Source organism: Aphelocoma coerulescens, chromosome 17 (genome assembly GCF_041296385.1).
Source record: "Aphelocoma coerulescens isolate FSJ_1873_10779 chromosome 17, UR_Acoe_1.0, whole genome shotgun sequence".
NCBI classification, from domain to species: domain Eukaryota; kingdom Metazoa; phylum Chordata; class Aves; order Passeriformes; family Corvidae; genus Aphelocoma; species Aphelocoma coerulescens.
This window is the reverse complement of record NC_091030.1, coordinates 9,148,765-9,171,848: the sequence shown is the minus strand read 5'-3', so window position 1 is coordinate 9,171,848 and position 23,084 is coordinate 9,148,765. Positions and strand designations below refer to the sequence as shown.

General features: G+C 45.8%; 1 protein-coding gene across 3 annotated transcripts in view; it reads right to left on the bottom strand.

The window, feature by feature from the left end:
* The window catches only part of DAB2IP (DAB2 interacting protein), a 132,187-nt gene that overhangs the window by 84,363 nt on the left and 24,740 nt on the right, over nt 1-23,084 (bottom strand). For all 3 annotated transcript variants that reach the window (XM_069032186.1, XM_069032187.1, XM_069032188.1), the window contains exon 3: nt 14,577-14,695. In XM_069032186.1, coding sequence (XP_068888287.1) covers nt 14,577-14,695 — 119 coding nt within the window. The remainder of the gene's footprint in view (nt 1-14,576; nt 14,696-23,084) is intronic.

Below are 23,084 nucleotides of genomic sequence, written 5' to 3'. Positions count from 1 at the left end.
CCAGGTGGTCCCTTCTAACAACGGTTTCATGGAGATTCCATGACCACAGGGCTGACCTGTCCCAGCAGCTCATCCCTCCATGGCTGCACAGGGACTGTCCATCTGGCCACTTCCATAAGCAGCAAACAGGCACCAGGGAAGCAAAAATCCTTCTGTGGTGCCTGTGTGTGTGCGAGGAGCAGCCAATCCTGCTCTGCCCTGGAGAGCCCGAGGAGCTCAGGCAGAGCCCGGGATGACGGAGAGCAGCAGCCACCTCCCGGGGACTATTGCATAAGATGCCTCCGCTTTGCAATTCGTTCTCTCCCTGGCTGCAGCCCGAGTGTCTGAAGCCAAAGGGCTGTTTTGTGCTTTGTGAGAGAATAAGCTTGTCCCACTGGTGAGTCTCATTTGCCCTCTCCATGTCCGTGCCACACAAAAAAGGGATTCCACCTTCCTCCCTTTGCTGAATTTCCCACATTAACACGCTGGGTGTGTTCAGCAGAGCCAAAGCAAAGCCAGCCAGCCAAGCATCTGAGTTTGCTTTCCCCCTGCTCCCCCATAACAACTCATTTAACAGCAGCACAGCAATTAGAAAATCAATATTCCATTCAGACATGACTGTTTCGGCTGCAGCATTGCTTAAGGAACATCTCTCGCAGCCCCATCTTTGCCTGGACAAAGGATAAGGCAGGAAGGACACCCCGGTGTTGGGAGACCTGATTGATTTAAGATGATTTCCCTTAAAGCCCACACGGTATTTGCAGACTGTTCCAGGTACAGGCAGCGTGGAGATGACATTCTCCTAATAAGCAGCTCTGTGCCAGGAGTGTGCGTATAAATACAGCTGCAGAGAAATGCAAGCTTGCTTTCTTGTTTAATATCACACCACCCACCTGAATAAAACAGAGCCTGACACATGTCATAAGGAATTACTGGAAGAATGCAAGGCCCTTAGGCACCAGAGCCCCATTTGTATTCCAGTCGTATTAACCAAAAATAAAATAAATAAGTAACAATCACATCTTTGCCATGAAAGGATTTTCCAGCCATTCAAGCACTTACTACGATGCTGCTACACACTCCCGTGCTGGAAGTGCAAGGGCAGCAAAGGGGAGGGAAACAGAGACAAAGCAAAGAGCAGAAATCACAACAGAGAAATTAGTGAGATTTGCTGCTTTGGAGCTCATGCTGGAAGGATCAGCCTGGCCCAGTTCAGCCCAGCTCAGCCTGCCTGGCCCTGCCGTCTTCCCCGAATTCTATAATTAGTAACAGTGATTACTCCAGCAGGATTCAGAACTCTGCCTATCTGCAGAGTCCAGGGTGGAAGCAGCCTGCTTTGTTTTCATGTTATTTAAAATAAGAACCGTAATTGCCAATTGTTGTGGGGGAAAACCACTCCCTTATGGAGACAGGCACGATGGAAAGCAATATGTGGGCTCCGCCTTTCCGAGCCACTAGGGAGAACGGGAAAGCAAAAATTCCCCAAACTCTGAGCAAACCCACCCACCTTCCCCAGAAAAGTGAAAATCAGATATATGGTTACTAAATTAAGTAGCAGGAACTCCTTTTGCAGGGAACACGAGTGCTGAAAGCCGTCCAACACAGGCTTCCCGAGTCCATCCCACATAGCAATCCCTGGTTTGTTTGCCTGTGTGTGTGCTGTTGTGTAAGCCATAATTATGCAATCTCACAGTTTAGCACTGAGGACATTCCCAGCTTGTTCCAGCTCAGCAGCAGCTCATGGCCATAACAGAAAAAGCGAGACTTTTTCTACAAATTTATTGACATGGAATAATGTGACCTCTTGTAGCACGGAAAAGGGCAATGCAAAGATGAGCTCCGGGAAAACAGGCCACTGCTGGCCAAAATTACCAGCAGTGGACTTCTAGTTAATGCAAAATGAAGCCAACCATGGCAGGGACATGTGGAACCTTTAAACTGGTCCATGACGAGGTTTCTATAAATTGGATGTCCTGACACAGCAAAGTGGGAGCTCTGTGACCTCAGGAGCAGCACGACAAACAGCTGCACAGAGAGGCTGCGCTGAGAGAAAACATTTCCCAGTGCACTTTTTGATGGAAATGGTAGATAAAGTCCCTGGACAAAACAGCCCATCCCCAGTCATCATCACAAACTGCTGCATCTGATGACTTTTTTTCAGTTGGGTCATTAGTCACCCAAATAATTTTTCAACAACAACAACAACAACAACAACAACAAAAAAAAAAAAAAAAAAAAAAAAAAAAAAAAAAAAGAAGATTTCTCAGTAGACTGTACAGGTGAGACAAAATGAGTCTAATTTTGAAGATTCACACATAGTTGTAAATAATGGTCAGATACCAGGAATAGCTGTAACCAGTGTTTCAAACTATTTAATCTCCAGAGGTAGCCAATGGGCTTTGAAGATCTCTTTATGTTAACTCATTTTTGGAGCTGAACACAGCTGGGAGGAGTCACTTTCTCCAATGTATTGTACTGACACCCAAGTGTTGTTCTTTATGTGCCAAACACCAGAAGCACAAATCAAATTTAATCCTGTGCTCTTTATGCACTGACATTTATAGAAATAAAAACGTGTCAGAGGAAGAAAAGTGTCCACAAAACTACTCAGGGCTGAGTGATGCTTTCTCAGCTTATCGGTGACAGGGGCTGTGGTTTCAACACATCACATGGCAGGAAATCAAAGTGCCAAGATGCAGGTGATACAGCACAGCCTGTTCTGGGAGCACTGACACTGCTCCAGCCTGGCACTTACTGCAGGACCGAGAATGCCATGGGCTGATTTGGAACAAAGTAGGATAATGGGCTGGGAGAAATGAGGGACTGTGAATTATCACAGAATCCCAGACTGGTTTGGGTTGGGAGGGACCTTAAAGCCCATCCAGTTCCACCCCTGCCATGGGCAGGGACACCTTTCACTATCCCAGGGTGCTCCAAGCCCCATCCAGCCTGGCCTGGGACACTGCCAGGGATCCAGGGGCAACCTGTGCCAGGGACTCCCGACCCTCACAGGGAAGGATTCCCTCCCAATATCCCATCTAACCCTGTGGTCTGTCAGTTTGAAGCCATTTCCCCTTGTTCTATCACTACACACTCTTGTAAAAATCCCTCTCTTAAATGTTTAAGGGAACTTGATACTTCCAAAACCTTCAGACTTACGATTGGACTGGTGGAATTATTTAGGTCAAGTCATGCTTTGCATGTTAATTTGAAAAAATAATCAAATCTAACGTGTGTTTCAGAATGCCAATGCCAGGACAGCCAGCCCAGGAAATTATTGATGAGCTTTCAGACAGGACTGAAGCAATTAAGAGTCACTTTTGGTAGTCTGAAAGCAGCTTGGTGACCTGAGTCCAGCTCTGAGGCAGAGAGAGGAGATCCCTGAGCTGTCCTTCAGGGCCACATTCATGCACAGGATGTTTTTCTCCCATTTTGTAAAGTTGTTATTGGAAAATGTCACTATTCATTGCCGAGGTTCCCAGGATGCAGCAACTCTCATTACACCTAAGCCTCCTCAGCACAAAGCAGCCACTGATAACCTGGATGTATTTGCTGCAGCTGCTGTTCCAGAGGCTGCACTCCCGTTCCGTGGGGGGATTCCCATCATTATTGGCTCTGTTATTTTGTATCTCATTCCTCTGTGTAATGCTGACTCCAGATCCCTTCATTTTAACAAAAGGATGTGTTCCTCTGACACGAGCAGGGATGAGGAGTCTCAGGGATGGAAAGGGATGCTGGAGGAATGGCAGCAGGTCATGGTTTTCCCTAGGCTGAGGGCACCGGAGCCCTGGAGCCTCTGTCCCAAAGGAAACCCTGGAGCCCCAGTCCCTGCTGCTCCCAGATGCCCAGAAGAGACTTGCCAGTGCTTCCAAGGCAAACAGGTGTAGAAAAGATGTTTCTTCCAACAACATAATACTGTACATGAGCAAGCACACTGAGTAGGGAATGCCTCAAAGTGATAAAACCCATGGAAAACAATTCAAGAGGAGTGTCTTTAGCTGGAAAAGACAAGGAGACTTGACAGGACAAATTATCAGCAAATAATGCATGGTAAAATCAGGAATAAATTGCCTGTTTCTATTTACTGTCTTTTCTAAAATGGCCAACAAATAGATAATAAAGATGAAAGATAATGGAGTTTAATAGATGAAAAACTGTCAGTGCTGTAAATTATGTATCAGACAGTGTCTGTCTGAGGAACTTGTTGATACAAGATGTAATTGAGACCAAAAACTTCACACCAGTCAAACAGGATTATTGTTATTTCTTAAGACAATGAAACTTTTTCTACTGTTAAGAAGAGAGAACAAAGCTCTCAAGTCAGGGAATAACAGAGAGCTGGCCCTGGCTCCTAGGCCACCCCTTGGACGTGCTGGAGTCCCTCTGTTCCTCCCTCCCTGCTATCGCAGTGTGTAACGGAGGGTGCGTGCAGGCTCTGCTGTCGTGTGAGAGGTTGGGACTGAGATTAATGAAGTGAGGGAGAGCCTCACCTCAACATGGGTGACTTTATCTAATGAGGGTGAGACACCCCATCTGGGCTGGTACAGAGAGAGAGCTTCAGATATAAAGGCATCAAGGCAAACTTCTCTCAAGTGCGTGTCAGAGCAGGTATAAGAGGGCTGCAATAATGAAAAAAAAGACAAATAATTCTTTGCCCTTTTCTTGCAGGCTTCACTCAAGGACTGGAATTGCTCCATGAATATATATCACAGAGCTGCCAACAGACTCAGGAGGCAGCAGTGTTATACAAAGATCGCAAGCCATGCTTAAGAGACGAGAGTTAAAAAAGACTCCAGTGCTGCAGTCAGCTGATGAATTTTCCTATCTTATATCTTCTGTTAGAACATGTTTAAACAGAATCAAAATTATTGCCTGCTCTGTAGGGCTCAAATACCCGTGTAAATGAAGCTGGGAGTAACTAGTCAGAGGAAGAAGGACTGAGGCGATTAATGTGAGCTACACTCACTTCCCTAGATGGCTCAGAGAGCTTATAACAGAATTGGGATGCTGGAAAGCAATTAAAAGAACTAACTTAAATAAATCTCCAGTGCTGAAGGTTTGCCAGCATATACCTCTAAATTCTCCTCTGATGCAACCAGGCCCCTTCCTCCAGGGATGTTCTAACAAGCTCTCAGACATCAGGATAATTATTGCAAAGTGTGACCCAGACTGTGGTTACTGGTATAATCAAAAAACCCCTCGAGGTTTCAAAATTAGACACAGTCTCACCGGTGGAGCAGAGTTTCCAACTCTTGGTAACAGTGTTGTAATGACTGAACTCCCAATTACACTGTCTGAGAGGGGGACAGCCCCGGTGGCTGGGGGTGATGTTGGGGCGGTGGGACTGCCCACCCAGATGGGTTTTCCTTCTCCCAGAGAGGATTCCTGGCAAGGAGCACACTCCAGGAGTAGCAAGGGGAGACAAGAGATAAGGGCTCACAGAATCACAGAATATCCTGAGCTGGAAGGAACCCACAAGGATCATCCAGTCCAGCTCCTGGCCCTGCACAGACACCCCAACAATCCCATCCTGTCCCTGAGAGTGCTGTCCAAACGCTCCTGGAGCTCTGGCAGCCTTGGGGCCGTGACCATTCCTGGGGGAGCCTGGTCAGTGCCCCACCACTCTCTGGGAGAAGAACCTTTTCCTGAAATCCAGCCTAAATCTTGCCTGGCAGAGCTTCATGCCATTCCCTCAGGATGGAGAGAGACAACATCTAAATGCTGTTCTCGTGAGAGTAGGATTTGACTAGTGAAGTCCCTTCTCCGCAGACCAAGCACTGCTGTTCCCTCACACCATTTTCTAAGCAGAACATGTTCCTCTGATATTTCAACTTCTCAAATTGAGTGTTTGATCCCTTTGGGAAGCTTAAGGACTGTAGTGGATTTGCTGGTTTCTGGTGCACAGGGAACTTCCACTTCCACTGCTGGGATGTAAAGCCTTGCTTGGTTCTAACACGCAACCTCCAATTTAAGCAAACAGGGAGCAAGGGAAGAAATTAAATACTAATTGCAATCCAAATTGCTCCATCTTCCATCCACCCCCTGCCAACCCTGCTCCCTAATCCATAAGGTCTGAGTGATGATCAGTGAATAATTAATTCGGGGGAGCTGGAGAGGGTTCCTGCAGAGAGCCTCTGCGGATGCAATATCCCGTTCAGGAAAGGCACCAGGAGCATCCGGCGGGGCCTGGTGGAGCCTTGGTGTGCCCAGCACCCTCCAAGGTACCCCCTGCACGTGGCCCTGTGTCACTCACTAATTACACCTTGTTGTAGAAGCGCTGTGCTCACCCACACAGACCCTGCACAAACAACACGCACTGCCACCTTCCCTGGGAGCACCGGGGAAGGTGAGGAGATGCCACGATCCAGGGAAATCACAGACACTGCCATGTCATGATTAAAACTCTTCACATCCTGATGGCACTTGGCCTTGCCTGGTGCCCAGGAGGATTATGCCCAGGCAGAGGATAAACACCAGACTCCAAGATGAGCAACAGCAGCCCTGAGCCTTTCATTGCAATCCTCAGAAGGCAGGCATTGGTAAAAACTCTGCTCTCACCAAAAGAATTTAACATATAAATCCTTCTCTCTCTCTCTCCGTGTATTCCCATCATCTAAAGTGCTACTATATAGCAACAAACACATCCCTAATGGAACAAATCTCCCCACACAGCCAGGACAGCAAAATATTAATAATTCAAGGTACATAGAGCCGAGTTATGTAAATCACTTGGGACCTGCCGCAGGCCCGCTCTGCACAGGGATTCCACCGGAGAGGCAGCACTGGGGGTTGGGATGGGGTTGTGGGTAATCCCCCCTGGAGTGGGGGAGGCAGGGTACAGGGCCAGCTTAATCCCAGAGACATCTGTAAATGTGAGCAAAGGGCACAGCCTGATAGAACAGCTCTGGCTTTCTAATTCCTACTACATTTCCATCATTTGGAACGAGGGTATGCCACCCTCCTGCACATTATCAATCACAAGGCATGCCACAGCGCTTTCTCATATAATTACTTATGTAACACATGTGGATTAAAGCTAAATTCATATTTCTGGCTTTAATTCAAATCAGTTCAGTATTTTAAAACAAATTACATTTTCATTCCAGCTAAAATGCATTGGTTTAATTCAATTAAAATCAGTTCTTGCTTTTTTTCATCACACCTGGCCTGAATTGTGTGGAAGAGAACCTAAGTGAGACATTCTGTAGTTGTACTGAAAATTTGAATTGTAAGCACAGCCAACCAGATAAGCACAGACATAATATCACTATTATAAGATATCCATAGGTGAACAAACTACTTGAATTCTCGCTAATAACCATTTCAGAGGCTCTATATCCTAAGGTTTTATTAAAGAATATGGCAAAGAAGAAGTATATTTTTTCCCCAGTCTGGTTTTTCCTTCCCTCCCAGCTGACGGATGAACTTGACAGAGTTATTTGGAATTCACAAGTCCTGAACATCATTACAGCCAGTGCTCTGTACAAGTCAGAGCCAGCAGTGAGCTCCAGCTGTTGCCTCCAGCTACAATCAGTGGATTTCAGTACCCGAGCACTGCAATGACAACTGGGATAACAAGGAACACACGTCAAACATCAGCATGTCCCAGCTCTGAACAAAGGCTTGGAACCTTCCCCACCTCACTTCCATGTTCACTTGCAATTCTTTGTCCCTCACACAGATTTTCCAATCGAGATTTTGCAAGGTTTCAATAAAGAACAGAGCGGAAGTTGGTTTGAAAAGTTTTTAAAAAACATTCCTTCCTTCCTTCCTTCCTTCCTTCCTTCCTTCCTTCCTTCCTTCCTTCCTTCCTTCCTTCCTTCCTTCCTTCCTTCCTTCCTTCCTTCCTTCCTTCCTTCCTTCCTTCCTTCCTTCCTTCCTTCCTTCCTTCCTTCCTTCCTTCCTTCCTTCCTTCCTTCCCTAAAACTGATTGCCACTAGAAATGAGAGAGTGGAGGACAGCAGAGTGTGAGCCAACATGCAATGGATCTCTCCTAGGAGATGGCAAATTCCATGGAAGAGGGAAATTGGAGGCAGGTGCCAATTGGACATCCTTCCCCTAGGCCCACACAGCACGAGGGGCAGGAACGGAGAGTACAGTTATACCCCATTAAATGCAGCTGCCCGTGCCAGAAACAGGGAAAAGTCCCTGCTCTGCCATCTCCCTGCTTCTCTGCAGCTACTGGAGTTGGTTCAGTGCCCCAACCAAACAGAAAATCACCCCTTGAATAATCATTTCCCATTGAATCCACTTGTTGACCTTCCCAAGATCGTGTGAGGGGAAGGGGAACACATGGGCAGGAGGGGAACACATGGGCAGGAGGCAATGGGCTGGGGAAAGCAGGACTGTTCCTCTCAGTGTACACTCGATGGTTTCATAAGGAGCAGTTTTCCCCGTGTGCCAGAATCACAGAATCCCAGACTGGTTTGGGTTGGAAGGGACCTTAAAGCTCATCTCATTCCACCTCCCTTCCACAGACCAGGCTGCTCAGGGCTGTGGGAGGTGTCCCTGCCCACGGCAGGGGGGTGTTTAAACCTGGGATAGAAGTATCTCAGTATCTATTGTAAAGAGATGATATTTACAAAGAGAAGAGTCTAGAAGGAACAGAAAGCATCCTCTGGTAGAAAAGCTGCAGCGATGGCATTTTCTTTCTCTTTTTTTCCTTTGAGGTTATTGACATGAAGAGTAATGCTAATGTAATTGCACTGAAATTCATGCACATGAAAACCTCACCAGGGCAAAGTCAGAATAAATGGTCTATTTGGAAACAAAACGATGCAAGGAGTAGCAGTTTCTGCCTTCGACCTGAAGAGTATCAAGACACCACGGGCCACAACGCAGCGGAACTGTCACCCTGGCTCAGCCTGTGCTCGAGGGACACGAGTGGAGCTCTCTGCTTGTCCCCCTGAGGTGTGCACTGCTGCACCACCACATCCCAGCTGCCAGGCAATGGCCACACAAGTCAATAATGTGTATTCAGACTGGGAGAGCAGCAAAATGAAAGCAAGCATCCTTGTATCCATTAATCAACCTGATCCTTGGCCACGGAGACAATGCCTCGCGATTGTCGGCATTTCCCAAACATCCCTCACACGCTAACCATCTGCAGCTGGAATACAATGCTTTGATTACAAACGTCAAAAAGATAGAGCAGAAAATTAACTTCTCCTTATTTAGTAGGTTTGGAGAAATGTGCCTTCACGCTACACTAATTCAGTGCCCTCAGTATGAAAACTCCCCATTACGATGTCTCGTCAAATTAGAGCCGACGATCCAGCGATGTCATCTCTCTCCTCACACAACGCTCTATTTTGTAATTAAGCAGGACAGGGAAACAATGGCCTTGCGTATAGAGAAAAGGTCAGGGATGCAAAACATATTTTTGCAAGCTAATTGTAAGATGCATGAAGCCAATTATCCCAGCAGAGCCGCATATGCCGAAGCAGGAAGGATTTTCTAATTTTGCTCCGTGACTCCGAGTTGAGTCAACGCGCCGGCTGCACCCCGTGGGGCACAGGGCTGTCAGGAACCAGTGAGTGCAGAACTGGGAAAAAGGCTGCAAAAATTCTGCCATGATTCTATGATTCTATCAAAATCATTCCAGCCTCTTAGCCCTTCCCTTGACATTTATTATGACTTGAAGAATTACCAGGAGTTCATATAGTCTGTAGTGACAGGTATTAGGCATGACCCCCTGTTCAATTAGGAAGTTGGTTTGAATGTGTAGGATAAAGGGAAGTGTCTCTGTATCCCTTTGAGAACGGGGAACACATTTACCTCAGGCAGCCTCTGATACAAGTTCACAGGTATCTGCAAAAGCCAAATTAACAAGAGGAACAGTTGAGACCTTGCTGCTGCCTTGGGAGAAGCTGAAAGGCCCCACGTTGCTTTCAATCCATCTCTGTCCCTCTTGGAGTTATTAAATTACGATTTTTGTTTCTTTCAATGCCTCCCAAAGAAACCCTTTCAAAATGCCCTCTTTCCATTAACAACATTCTTCTTTTTAAAATGTCTAAACTTCCTAATACCACAAGAAGAAGATGAGGAACATCACAGTTGATGGAAAGAAATGATAATTTCTTCCTGCATCTCTCCTTCAAAGCAGCTCTCTCTGATTTTACTCCAGCCTCTTAACACAGCCATTAATTAGAGATCAGTAATTAACTTTCTGGTTCAAGAAATGTTTTGCAGAAGAACCCCATTAAAAGGCTGATTTGCGTATTCCAGGACAAAGCAGCCTTGGTATGAATGCAGGTACTACACGAGGCCAGTCTGGATTCTGAGACTGTCCTTGAATCTTGATTTTCTGCTGAAATCTGTTCCCTGATGTGAGGACAGTGGGGACAGGCATCACCCCTGGCACAAGTGACATGGGTCCTGCCGGATGCTCCTGGCTGTGCAAGAGGCTTTATTCTGCAGTTCAGTCACTGCTGATGGGGCTGGATGGTTCCCTGCACAAACTGCACGGTGTTTCCTCACAATATCTTCCTTAGAGCCCGGCTGTCCGTAGTGTGGTGTCAGGGCTGCCCTTCAGGGGATCCCCACTGGTGTAGGTTTTCCTACTCAGACAGCTTCCCTGGATAATGCCATTTAAGCAGGAGCCAGAAGAGGAAGCAGCTCTCCAGCACTTGTTCACACAGATCTGAAAGCCCTCCATGCGCTCTGGGGTCTGCCAGTGTCCTACTTCTGCAGGATGAGTCATTCCTCTTTCCAATTCCAGAGGAAATAGAGCAACTTCTTCATCCTTTGCCATGCAGCACTCACCAGATTCTCATAAAACTTAACCAATTTCATCATGCCTAAAAATATTTGGCATATCAGGTTTGTTGGGAATAAACAAATGGTAATTAGATCCCCAAGAACTCCCAAACTAAGTTTGCTGCAGGAGCACAGACGTTCATCAGTTGCTGATGCACCAAAGTAAGTTTTGTGCATGTGGAAAGCCCCTCTACAACAGACAGCATGGGCACCACAGTAGGAATTAAATGTGCTGCAGTACATGACTTGTACAATTCCTCTTCCCTCTGGGGGTTAGAAGCAAAAATTTTGGATGGGCTAAAAACAAAAAGGAGTTTAAAGAGGAAGTCTCAGTAGTGCAAGTTACTGCTGTTATTAATGCAGGGCTGTACCCCTTCCAAGGCTGAGGCTCATTTAACAATCAGCCATATGCTCAGGCTTTTGTAGTGCCAATAAAAGCCTAAATGGAACGTTATCTCCTGGAATTATAAAAAAAACCTAAAAAACAACCTTGCAAAATAATCACAAATGTTGGTAATCCAGAGTCCCTTAGCATTAAATGGATTCTAGGTGCACTGAGGAAAAGCATCCCCAGCAATGATCAGTTCAGGGATTACATTACCATTTCCCACCAAATCATGACAATCTGAAGGCATTTGTCCCACACAGTGATACTGTGGGCCTGCCCTCTCAGTACTGGTCTAAAATCACCTTTGCCACCACAAGAAAACAATCAGCAATGCATCCCCACCAATAATTAACAACTGCAGCAGAACAACCTTCTCTCCCTTCTCTGGCTCTGCTCCCTGTGCTCCATGTCCAACCCAGAAATTTTCTCCATCACAAATTTTGTAGGAGAAATGTGGGTCCAATTAAGAAAAATCCATCTGCCAAATGCTTGATTTGTGGCTGATTCCAGAGGCCACTACAAAGCCAAGCATTCAGCGCTCCACGATAAAAACTTAGTGAGCTGCTGTAATAAATCAGGAGGCAGGAGACATTGTTAGCAAAAAGCCACTTTTTGGAACCCTTTTTAGCTCTAACAAGCAATATGACCAGCCAGCAAATTGAAAGAAACACTCATTCCACAATCCTCCTTTAGATCTCATATTTACATACTCTGACTGTACCAGACTAATGCACCTCTCATACAGAACGTGAGTTACACTTGCTCTGATTTTGCTTCTTTTACTCACTAGCAATAACTGTATTACTGTTTCTGTAACAGGAAAAAAAACCAGTATGCACAAGACTGGCAAAATTCTATCCATGTAAACCCCACAGTAATTTAGTGAAATGTATTTGTTTATATTCTCTGCCCCACACACAAGGCACGTCCATGTCATTATCTGTCTGAACATGCATGTGCACAGTTCATGTACTTCATATATTCATCTGAAGGATAAACAGGACATGCAAGGAAAGGAAAAATAAAGGAAATAAGAGGCAGGAACAGTCCCAATTTAGATACAAAGAAGCCAAGTAACAGAAGCATTTACGATCTACTGTAGCTCAGTATTTCAGCCTGGAGTGTTTTGACTGCATTTACTGCACTATTCATTTCTGCTGTGGCATTCCCACAGAAATTGGCCCACGCTCCAGAACAGAACACTGTTGTAACGGTGACTTCCACGAGCAGAGGAGTGGTTCCTGAACAATCAGCTTCGATACAAGATGGAGTCAAGAATCAAATATTTAAGAGGCGTATATTCCAATACCAAAGGCTTCTGTGAAACAGTTCTTGGATTACAAGCACGACAAGCACAGCAGAAAATGCACGAGAACGATCTGAAAGACCGGAGCTCTTTCATATACACTGTGCACATACAATGGGATGGGAATGTTCAGGAAGATAAAATTATCTTCTGTAACCAAAGCCTCGCTGCATGACTGAGAGGCCCAGCTGCTGCTTTTCTTTCACCTCTCTGAGAGCAACAGTCCCTAAGGCCAAGCTCTCCTGCAGAGGACTCCTGCTCACCTGACAGATCTGACACTGTGATGGCAGCGAGGGACTAAGAGCCTGCTGTCAAAAGCCACTGAGTCTCAGTGTCCTGCAGCTCAGGGATGTCTGTGTATCACAGAGGAAGTGCATTTTTGAGTGATGCCTGCCTAACAAAAGGTCTAATCTCAGGTATCATTAAGGTATCATTCATTTTCAGTTTCTCATACTCATATAAGCAAGTCTTTGGTTATTTGAGGCTGCCAAGTGCCACCTCTCCTCTAAGCCACCCTTTCAGCTCTACACTGCAAACACATTACAGCATTCCCTGAGTCTCTTTAAGGAGAAGTTGCAGTACATCTGGCTCTCTGGAAGCCCAGCCAGCTCCGGGGCTCTTGTGCTGGGAGGGCAGGGAAATTACAAGGCTTAATTTGGGAAAATGACTCTGGCTGCAGGGCTGGCCAGAACAGTTAATTCCCATATCCTATCCTGCCAAGTCACAGAACAAAACAAAACTCATCCAGGTAGAAAGGAAACATTGCCTGTTCTTCCAGCAGAGCAGCAGCACCGTAGGCACATTCCCAGCCACCCGGCTCCGCTCGCTTCCCTCTGGAACACAGTGCCCTACTTCGAGCGTTTGGGAAAACTGCAGCACAGGAATCAAATCAACTCTGTCTGCCCAGATAGTAATCCCTGAAATCTTACTCGGCACTAACCACCACAATCACTTCACTTGCAAAATCCAGAAGGAAAAAGCCTAGGAGGCTGCAATAGGTCAGGTAAGGCAAAATCCAGATTGACAATTGTTATTTGCAGGCTTCAAAAGCTCACGGCCCCTCCAATGAGTAAGTACAGCTAAGACAAAGTAAGTTGTCATTGCTTTTCAAAGTGAAGCATTTACTCAATGGGTTCTCAAGTACCTGGGGTATTAAATTGCCTCTCTGAACTGGTTATATCAGGGTATGTCCAGCCTGGTGGAATTTTCAGATGCAGACTTTTCCTGGCACTTCAATACTTCTGTCACCCCTCAAAATGATTTGTGTAAGGTAAAAGACCTTCCTTTTGGAAGCAAACCACTGGTTTGTTTCTGTGGTTGGTAAAGGAATCTGTCTTCCCCAACCATGACCTTGATCTGCATGTGAATTTCCACATGAATTTACCTCGAATGATGCCTGTCTGATGCTCACACTGACATAAATCTACACGTACATAAATACACACAAATCCACTAAAGAGCTGCTCTACTTTCTAAACCAGCTGAAGAATAAACCCAAGATCTCATTTCTCTTTTATTTTACTCCAAATTTGCTCCAATAGTGGCCATCCCACGTGAAATGCTTTATCAGATCCATCTGCACATTCCCTGCAACACATCCCTCCTGGACTGAGCTCCTGTCATGGCTCAGACAGAAGCAGCAGCTCCGGCCACACGCTGAGGCTCCATCTCCGTGTAATGACGGCAGACAACGGCGGGATGGAGACGAATGTGTGTGAGGGGGAGACAGGCATTTGGGGAGATTATGGTTGCTATTGTTCCATGGTATTGTTCCTACCGTGTGTAACCCAGTTGTGATCGGTGCAGTCCAGTGTGGGAGCATCCCTCCCTCCCTCACCTGCACCAGTCGGCTCTGGCTGCTGCATCTCTGTGCTATTTATATGCTGGTGCATCAACTTAGGATTTATTGAGAAAGAGAAAGCAGAGCAGTCAGGCTTCTCTGCACCTGGAATTTAACCTGAAAAGGGAGGGCTTGCACCGCATCCTCAGCAACAAATTAAAACTACCCCTCCTGCAATTAACCAAGTCTACTTCTATCAGAGATGCAGCCCTTGCCCTGAATAAGATAAGCAAGATCTTAACAAGAGCTGGAAAAATCAATATCTTCCTTCTCTCTCCCACACCCTCCGCGAAACGTCCCCTTACCTTTCATGGTCCACACTCCTGAAGCCAGGTAAAATGTGCCGGAAGCTGCTGTTCCTATCGAGCTTCGGTTGGCTCTTTGTCCTTTTGATGGAGCCTTTAAGCCGACGGCTGAGGAACCCCTGTGGGGTGAGACAAGAATACTAAATTACAGGGCAGAGGGGAGCGGGGAGCGGGAGCGGTGCCGCCCGTGCAGCCGGGCACAGCGTCCCCGGCAGCTCCCGCATGAGCGGCGCTGGCAGCGCCTGGCGTCAGCCAACATCTGCTCCCGGCGCTCCCAGGCCGGGGCTGCGGCGCGCGAGACTCCCCGAAGCCTCCGTTGCCCTGGCAACCATCAGCTCCCATAAAAATCCCGTCTGAAAGACAAGACTGGCACATCGCAGCTCCTGACGGGAGCAGGGGCTGGGTCCGGCCGCCCCAGCCCAGACGCCACCCACGCCGAGCCGCCGGCACACGGGAGAGCTCCGTTACCTGCTCGAAACCCCCCGGATTCGCGGCCATGGCCGGCACAGCCGGGCTCAGGTGTTTCAGCTACATGGACGGAGCTCCATAAAGCTCGTCCAAACACCGCCTGTGGGCTCGGGGATACAGGCACCACCTTAGAGAAGAAAGAGACGCTCGTTCCTTCTTCTCCGCCGAACCTCCTCCCTCACGGAACATAAGTCACGGCTCCTGGAGAGCTCCACAGCAAAGCCAGCACTAAACGTTTTAATAGCAAAGCTTCTAATGTGTTATTTGCTTATTGTTAGGAGTTAATGTTCTACATAATCTGAACATTACATTTAATCTCTCCGCTAAATAAGGCAATAAAAGTATAAGACTACTGTGCTGGCTGGCATCTACAGAGCATGAGAATGGTCCGAGAGGGTCAAGCACTTTGGCCAGAGAAAGTGGGGGGCCATTTTAAAGAGAAACCAGGATTTTGGGGTGAAGCCTGAAGGCGTGTTCCTTTTAGGGACCATCACACTAAAGAAACAGATCAGCTCCACATAAACAGCTCAGCAATCCCCGCAGAACCTGAGGTTCTGCACACACCGCTTCCCTTCCCCAGCCCCAGCAAAGGGGCAAGGTATTCACGGATCAAGCACAGATTCTGACGCGCAAGGAAGGAAACATGAGAGTACCAGAGCAGCATCCCAGCCATGCCCACAGTGCACCCCCTGCTCCAGGCAGGAGCCTCAGGAGTTCCTCCACTCAACATACAGGAATGGATCCTTAGCAGCTCCCTTTTATAAATGAATACCTTTAATATGTCTTGCAGGGAGATAATCACAGTCTGACTTCTATGTAGCCTGTCATTTGTTCATGCCATTTAAACACTCCTTCCCCACCTCGGATATTCATGGCTCACATTATGTCTTTCTCAAGCTGCAAAATCTCCCCGGGCACTCTGTGTGGCTCTTGTTATGGTAGTGACTTTCCTGTTCGTAAGTGCACCAAGAATTTCAAACATCTAGATAACCAAAGGTGTTTCACATTTATTAAGTGCCACTTCACTTACAAACGAGGTATGTAACATGCATTCATGTGAACTGAATATTTCTCCGGGAGCTATTTGCATGACTGAAATAGCAGGAGGTATAAAACACAGGCCATCGCATTGTACACTTTGTCATCCTGCACAAAGACAACGTGTGAGGTAACAAAGGCCTTTTCAAAAGGGTTCTGTCCCTGAGAAATACCTTTAGAGAATTTTATAGTATAGAGAAACATGGCTGTGAAAAGCAAATTTAAGGATTTGCATTATCTAGAGCATTGTTAAGATATTTCCCTCAGTACTCAGACCTTAGCCAGCCTCCTACTCATCCTATCAACGTGCTATCAGCCCCATACTCATCATATCAACTCAGTATCAGCCTCACACTCATCATACCAACTCTCCATGCTCTTGTTTGCTCTGACTGGACCAGGCTCTGGTTGCCTGCTATGGACACAGGCCAATATTTGCTGTGAGGGGAAAATCCAAAATACACGACTGGCCAAGCCCCTGATATTGCCCTAAACTACTCTGGTGAGAAGGTTTTGGCCCAGGAGCGAGAGATTGGAGCTCCTTAATCCCTGCCAGCCCACCCACAAATGTGTCCTCATTTTATCAAGCCACTTCTTCAATCCAAGAACAGCTTTGAACTCTGGACAGGGAATTGATAAGGAACAACCCAAATGCCTTCTGCAGCCAATGGTGACATTTTTCTTCCTCCATCATGTATTCCACATCTCCACAACTCTTCCATAATCCATGCAGGATTTGGAAATTAGAATTTAGGGTTGCAGCAAGACATTACTCTCCTTCTGTTTCCCATTGTTTTTCCATTTGTTGCCACCAGAAGGAGATCACACTGAGCCATTTTCCGTTTTCATTGCCAGCTTCCTTGGGAGAATGAGATGTCAGAGATTTTAATGCTGATAAATTATGCTGCTATAGCGATACTTTGCACCTCCATAGTGCACACCAGAGATCAGAAAGTCTAATGTGTGAATTAATACCTTCTGTAATTTTCAGATGGGGTAAGAAGAAAAGACAGAAATTTGTCTGTGAAAATACAAGAGAGAGATTCTGACCTGGGGTGTGACCGCCAAGCTTTCCTAGTGAGATCATAAGGACATGATCCATTTCTTCTTCATTTATGACTTTAAATAACATTTGATTCTGATCTCCAGACAAACAAGGCTAATCCCACCCTCGGAGCACTGCCTGCTCCTCTAGCTGAGCTGCATTCTTGTCAGTTCCAGCAATTAAAGCACTGCCCTTTGCATGCATGTTCTTTATACACTTTTAAGTTTATACTGAGAACTGTCTAGGGCAGAATTGTGTCTTCCTGTGTGTGGGCAGCATTCACCACCAGTAAAAATATCTTAGCAAAGATTAAACTAGTAACTGAGAAAGGTTTCATTCAGAAGTTAATAGTCTCTATGAAATGACAAAAAATAGAAATCTGCAGAGCCCAAGAATCCCTTCAGACAGAGTAAATTATGAAATATCCTTTACAATGGAAGCAGAGGTACTAGCTATACAAATTCATCCCTGCACAGCCTAAACTCTGCGCAAGAAGAGATCTTTTAGGGTCTTTAGAGACAATCCCTCTGGTCAAGAGTATGGCCCCATGCAATCCACGAAAGCCCACAGAGCAATGTGGCGCAGAAATCATCAAATCTGGCAAGAAAAAGGGATGAACCATGGAATCACATAGTGGTTTGGGTTGGGAGGACCTTCAACAGCATCCAGTTCCACCCCCTGCCATGGGAAGGGACACCTTCCACCATCCCAGGCTGCTCCAAGTCCCGTCCAGCCTGGTCTTGGACACTGCCAGGGATCCAGGGGCTGCCACAGCTTCTCTGGGAACACACAGAGCTCCCACTGATTTTGCTTTTCAAGTGCAAGGGCATTGCTTTTCTTGCTTTGCTTCTGCTGCTTTGCCTCTGACATCTCCAAGCTCGGAGTACAATCGCTCTAATCACAAGAGCTGACTGAAGTCATAATAAGACACAAAGAATGAAGACAAAAGAAAACAAAACAGATCCTTTTGAGGAATGGCTTAATCACAACCACAGCAACTTCAGCTAAAACAGGATGGCACAATTCAAAACAGCACAATTAAATCTGCTGTGATTTGGGCTCTTTTCTTACATGTTTCACAAACCCAAAATCCAATGCCATCATCTCACTGCAGATAGAGAAAGGTGGGACTCTCATTTAAATTTTTCTTCCTTATCAAATTTCATTTTCTTCCTTATCAAATTTCATTTTCAATTACTCTAGAACCTGGAAATTATATTATATTATATTATATTATATTATATTATATTATATTATATTATATTATATTATATTATTTGGATATTTTTGGTATTCTAATACTTTTAAAGCATATGTGCAAACCCATCACCACCATATGCCTTTGAGATGCAGGAACTGTAGAATTCCACACACCCTGGGGCAACAAGAAAAAAAAACTAGAAAGAAGAGAGAAAAAGGGAGGGGGACAAAACTGAGCAGAGTGTTAATGACAGCAAAATCTGGAGCTCCTGTTTTATTAAACATAAAGTAATGATGCAAGTCTTGTGTCTGGAGCTGACTCCCACACCAATAATGTTCACTCGCAGCGAACCCACACGATAAAGTTATAAAGGTAAAAACTCGGCACCATGGAAACACAATAGAGATAAAACTTAAAAAATGATATATCAATAAATCAGGATGCATCACAAGCAGCTTTCTTTGGAAGAGTCCTGGCAGCTCTCTGTATTCTCTAAGCCAGGAAAACAGGGAGAGGGCTGGGCAGACGTGGGGCACTGGGAGGGCACTGGTCAGACAGGAGCACAGACACAACCCCGGCTGCTGCTCTCATCCCAAACCCACACAGAACAGCCCCTACAAAGGCAGACTACAGGAACTACTGAACAGATGGGGTTATTCTTAAAGTTCTTCCACATCTTTTTGTTTTAGTTCAAGCAAATCTCAACTCCAGGGGACATCAGAAATTTTTTCACTACTCATAATAAGGAAACTGCTATAAATATTTGCTCTGAGTACAAACGTGTAATGCAGCCTTTCATCCCAGGTCTCCATGTGTTCTGCTCTGTCAGGGATAAGGTATAAAACCAGGAGTAAATCTTTTCTACCAGACCCATCCTTATTCTGCGCTTTACAATTTTTATTTTTGATATGAAACTTAATTTAATTCTGGAAAATTTAATCCTGGAATTAGTTTGGGGGTTTTTTTTGCTCCTGCACAGCATCTGGAAATACCCTCTTACTGAGGCTCCACTGAATGGATAATTAATATTTGTATTTGTGAAACAAGTAGAGCTGTGACAAAACTAAGTATCCTTTTATAGCCATTAATGTTCCAAACGTGAGTTTTCCCATTTCTACAATTACCAACGTTAGTCTTAGCTTCCAAAAGAAAAGAGAAACCTTTTTGGGGGAGCATCTGATGCTGCTTGTTACTAGGTAAAGACATCTAAGTGCAGATTTTTTACCCTTCTCTCTGTACAACACGACTGCACTGAGCTACCCCAAGAATGCAGAGGGCAAAACAACACTGAGGGTGAGTTTTGGCACCATTTGTGTCCCTTGGAAGCCTAAGAACAGAAATAATCCCCTGAGTGGTCCCTGGCACTGAAGCAGGGCAGGAAGGGAATTTCTGTACAGCACTGACCTTTATGGATCAAATATTTTTCATTTGTTCAGTGTTAGAGGCACAGGGCTGGAAGTGTCTGTAGCCCCTCAAACACTTCATATATCATTTATTTCTGTCAGCTCTTTTGATTTGAACTTTGGAGTTGTAAGTTGCTTTGCTATCCTGCAGCTCTGCTCCTGTCAGGTGTGATGAAGGGCTCTGTTCAGGTGACTGAGCACACGGCCCCTATGGAATTCCCTTCCCCAAAAAGTGCATTTCCAGAGTGCAGGAGGCCTGCACAGGGGCTGTTTTGAACTTGGGCACATGGGAGGCAAGAGAGCGGCAACCTTGAGACTGAACAACCCCCAAACTTATGAGAAACCTGCAGGAACCTTAGGAAATTACAGTTTTGGAAATTTATCAACCAGCACCCCCAAATTCTGTTTACATGGCAAACCCCAGCTTGCTGTGATTGTGAAGATTTGCCCAATGCAATCCCAGGGAAAGACAAAAGGAGAGCAACAGTCTCCCAAAGTCTGCAGAGCAGGAGATATGTGAACTTCAATGGAAAACCAAAAGAGTTTATTCTCTCTGGACCTAGAAATGCCCCCACAGATTAACGTGTGCTCTCCTTCTGAACCCGTGACTTTGTTCAAGTGGGTGCAAAGTCCCTCAGTGTCTCTTTCTGCATTTAATTTGATGAATCTCAAGACTGTTCCCAGTCACCCTGTGAGCCCCTAGAGGCAGAAGCAGAGCAGAGAATCATGGAACTAAGGCTGGAAAAAGCCTTTAATATCACCAAGTCCAGCTGTCAATCCAGCACCACCACCCTGTTCACCACTAAACCGTGTCCCCAGATGCCACATCCACTTCCAGGGATGGTGACTCTACCACTGCCCTGCGCAGTCTCTTCCAACACTGGACAACCCTTTCCTTGAAGAAATCTTTCCTAATATCTCATCTAAACCTCCCCTGATGTCTCACTAAGAGCAAGGAAACACCACTTGCTCTGACTGATGCTACCCTAAAACATTCTTCTAAAGGGATAAGGAAAGCCCCTCTGAGGCACAAGTGTCTGGAATTAGGCTAATCCCAAAGGAATGACAAAATAGCTGCAAACCCATTGCGTGGCCAGTGATAACTGGCAATAAAAACTCCAATCCTGCTGCTCCACACGCTGTGGTCAGCCTTGTGCTCTGGCATCAGGAGTTAAAGGATAAACATGGAGATCCAGCACTTAGGATCATGAGAGGGGATGTCTGGGAGCCAGGCCATAAAGCAGCCCCGGAATGTGAGAAGCAGCTCGTGTTGTCAGTGCTGCTTAGCAACACTGCCCTGCCACGGCCAGAGATTAATCAGATCTGCAGTGTCATTGCAAACACTCAGCTGAGCCCATCTGAAAAATCAGATGAAGACGCACTGATGTCCCCCAGGTCACCCAGGGGACAGTGTGGGTCTGGCCAGGTCAGGAAAGCTGGAATTATGTCAAATGAGAGGCACTGAGGGTTAATTATGAATATGGCAAATCTCACCCATGTGAGTATCAGCAGTATCAGTGAGTATCACAGAGAAGCAGCAGTAACAGAACATATTAACACACAACATCTCATCCCTTTCCCACCTCTGGCCAATAAAGGATTGCTGCTTGAGCTCGATTTTTGTAAAGATTTTACCTATCTTATTGAAACTGCCTTGGTCACGGGGTCTTCTCCCACTGCCCTGGAGAAAGAATTCCATGCACTGACAGCTTTCAGCTCAGGACATTCTCCCTGATATTTTCAGCCAAATGCTTCTTTGCAGAATTTCACTCTGTTCCTTTCCTGTTCTTTTCTACCAGGGAAAGATCCCCTTCCCAGCCTTTGGTAGAGTAACAGAAACCTTGGGAAGTCTGGGTCTGGGTTCTCCAATTAGCACTGATGACTTCCATGGAACATGGACAGGAAACAGGTGGGACATTAATAAAGCATGAAGGAATGCAAGTGTCAGGAAGAATCCAGAAGACAACCACACTTCAACAGTCGTCATTATTCAGGGATCACCTGGTTCTTCCATTTGGATTCTTTTGTTCTCCTATTAAAACAAACCCACACTACTCTGGATTATTTGTTCCCAGCTCCGTAATTATCATACTGTCAACATTTCATATCCCAACAAGACAGATAAATCTTCCTTGGGAAGGTAGGAGAAGGGTAATTGAGCAATCAGGGATGAATGATGTGGAAACAGAGACACGGGCAGAATGCGAGAAACCTTGAAGAGCAGACCCAGTGATTCACCCAAAGAGAGCAGGACTGGGGACAGCCTGACCCAGGGAAGCCAAGCAAGGGAGGCACCTGCAGGAGGATTTCAGTGGGATGGAGCAGTTTCCTCATTTAACAACAGTCACTCAACCCAGATGACAAACTGCTGTATCCAAAGCTCCAAAACATCCTGATCCAGGTCACTTGGGCTTTTGCCAAGGGCTAAGGAGCCCAGAAGCTTTCAAGAGCTGCACTTTGGAACTGTTTCTGTGGGGCAGCACTTCAGCTCCAGTGGGTCACTGACCACTGGAGCTCAGTACAATTACACCAGGTACAAAACCTGTCTAGGAATAGTTGGCATCAACCACTGTGCCCTTCTATTTCAGGAAAAAAATGTATTTTTTTCATATAAAGCAGATTAATTTAATTCTTTTGGAATCTCAGAAATGAGAATATGCCTTTTAAAAGCCAGTCCCCAGGCAGATCCATGCTTCAACAAGCTTACTGTCCAAGGAGGGAGAATCGAGGGCACGCTCATGGAGGTGGGAGAGCAGGTAGGAAATGCTGTGAGAATGGAAGCTTTTGGCAGGTCACAGAGGGAGGAGTGTGAAGGCAGAGCTGTCCAAGTGATTTGCTGCACTGACTATCCACAGATAAGCTGCAAAGCCAGGATTACTTCTCAAGTGCTCATTCCTATGCCAGCCCTCCAACCATCCAAATACATTGCTCTGCTAAAACAGGTATCAGAGCTCTCCAAGATGAGCAATAAACATACAGGGGAGAGGAGAAAACCATCTCCATAAATCTCCTTACATTACTGTTCCCTTTTAAAGTCCACCTTTGGATATGATGCAGAGTAAACTGGATCATGAGTGTGTTTTATCCCTGCTTTCTCTACTTTGATTTATGGTCTTGGAGCAGCACATGGATGTCCTGCTGTGTCAGGCATCTCCCTGCTCACTTCCACCTGAAACCCCTGGAGAAGAGCAAATACTGGAAGAGAGAATCCCATTTTCCACAATACTGATGGCCAACTCTAAGTCTACAGGAAGGTATCAACACCAAGCTGCCTTATTTTCACTGACAAACCTTGTGTTCTTTTAGGAACACATTTTCTACAAAACCAGCTGCCAAGCCAATAAATTTGAAAA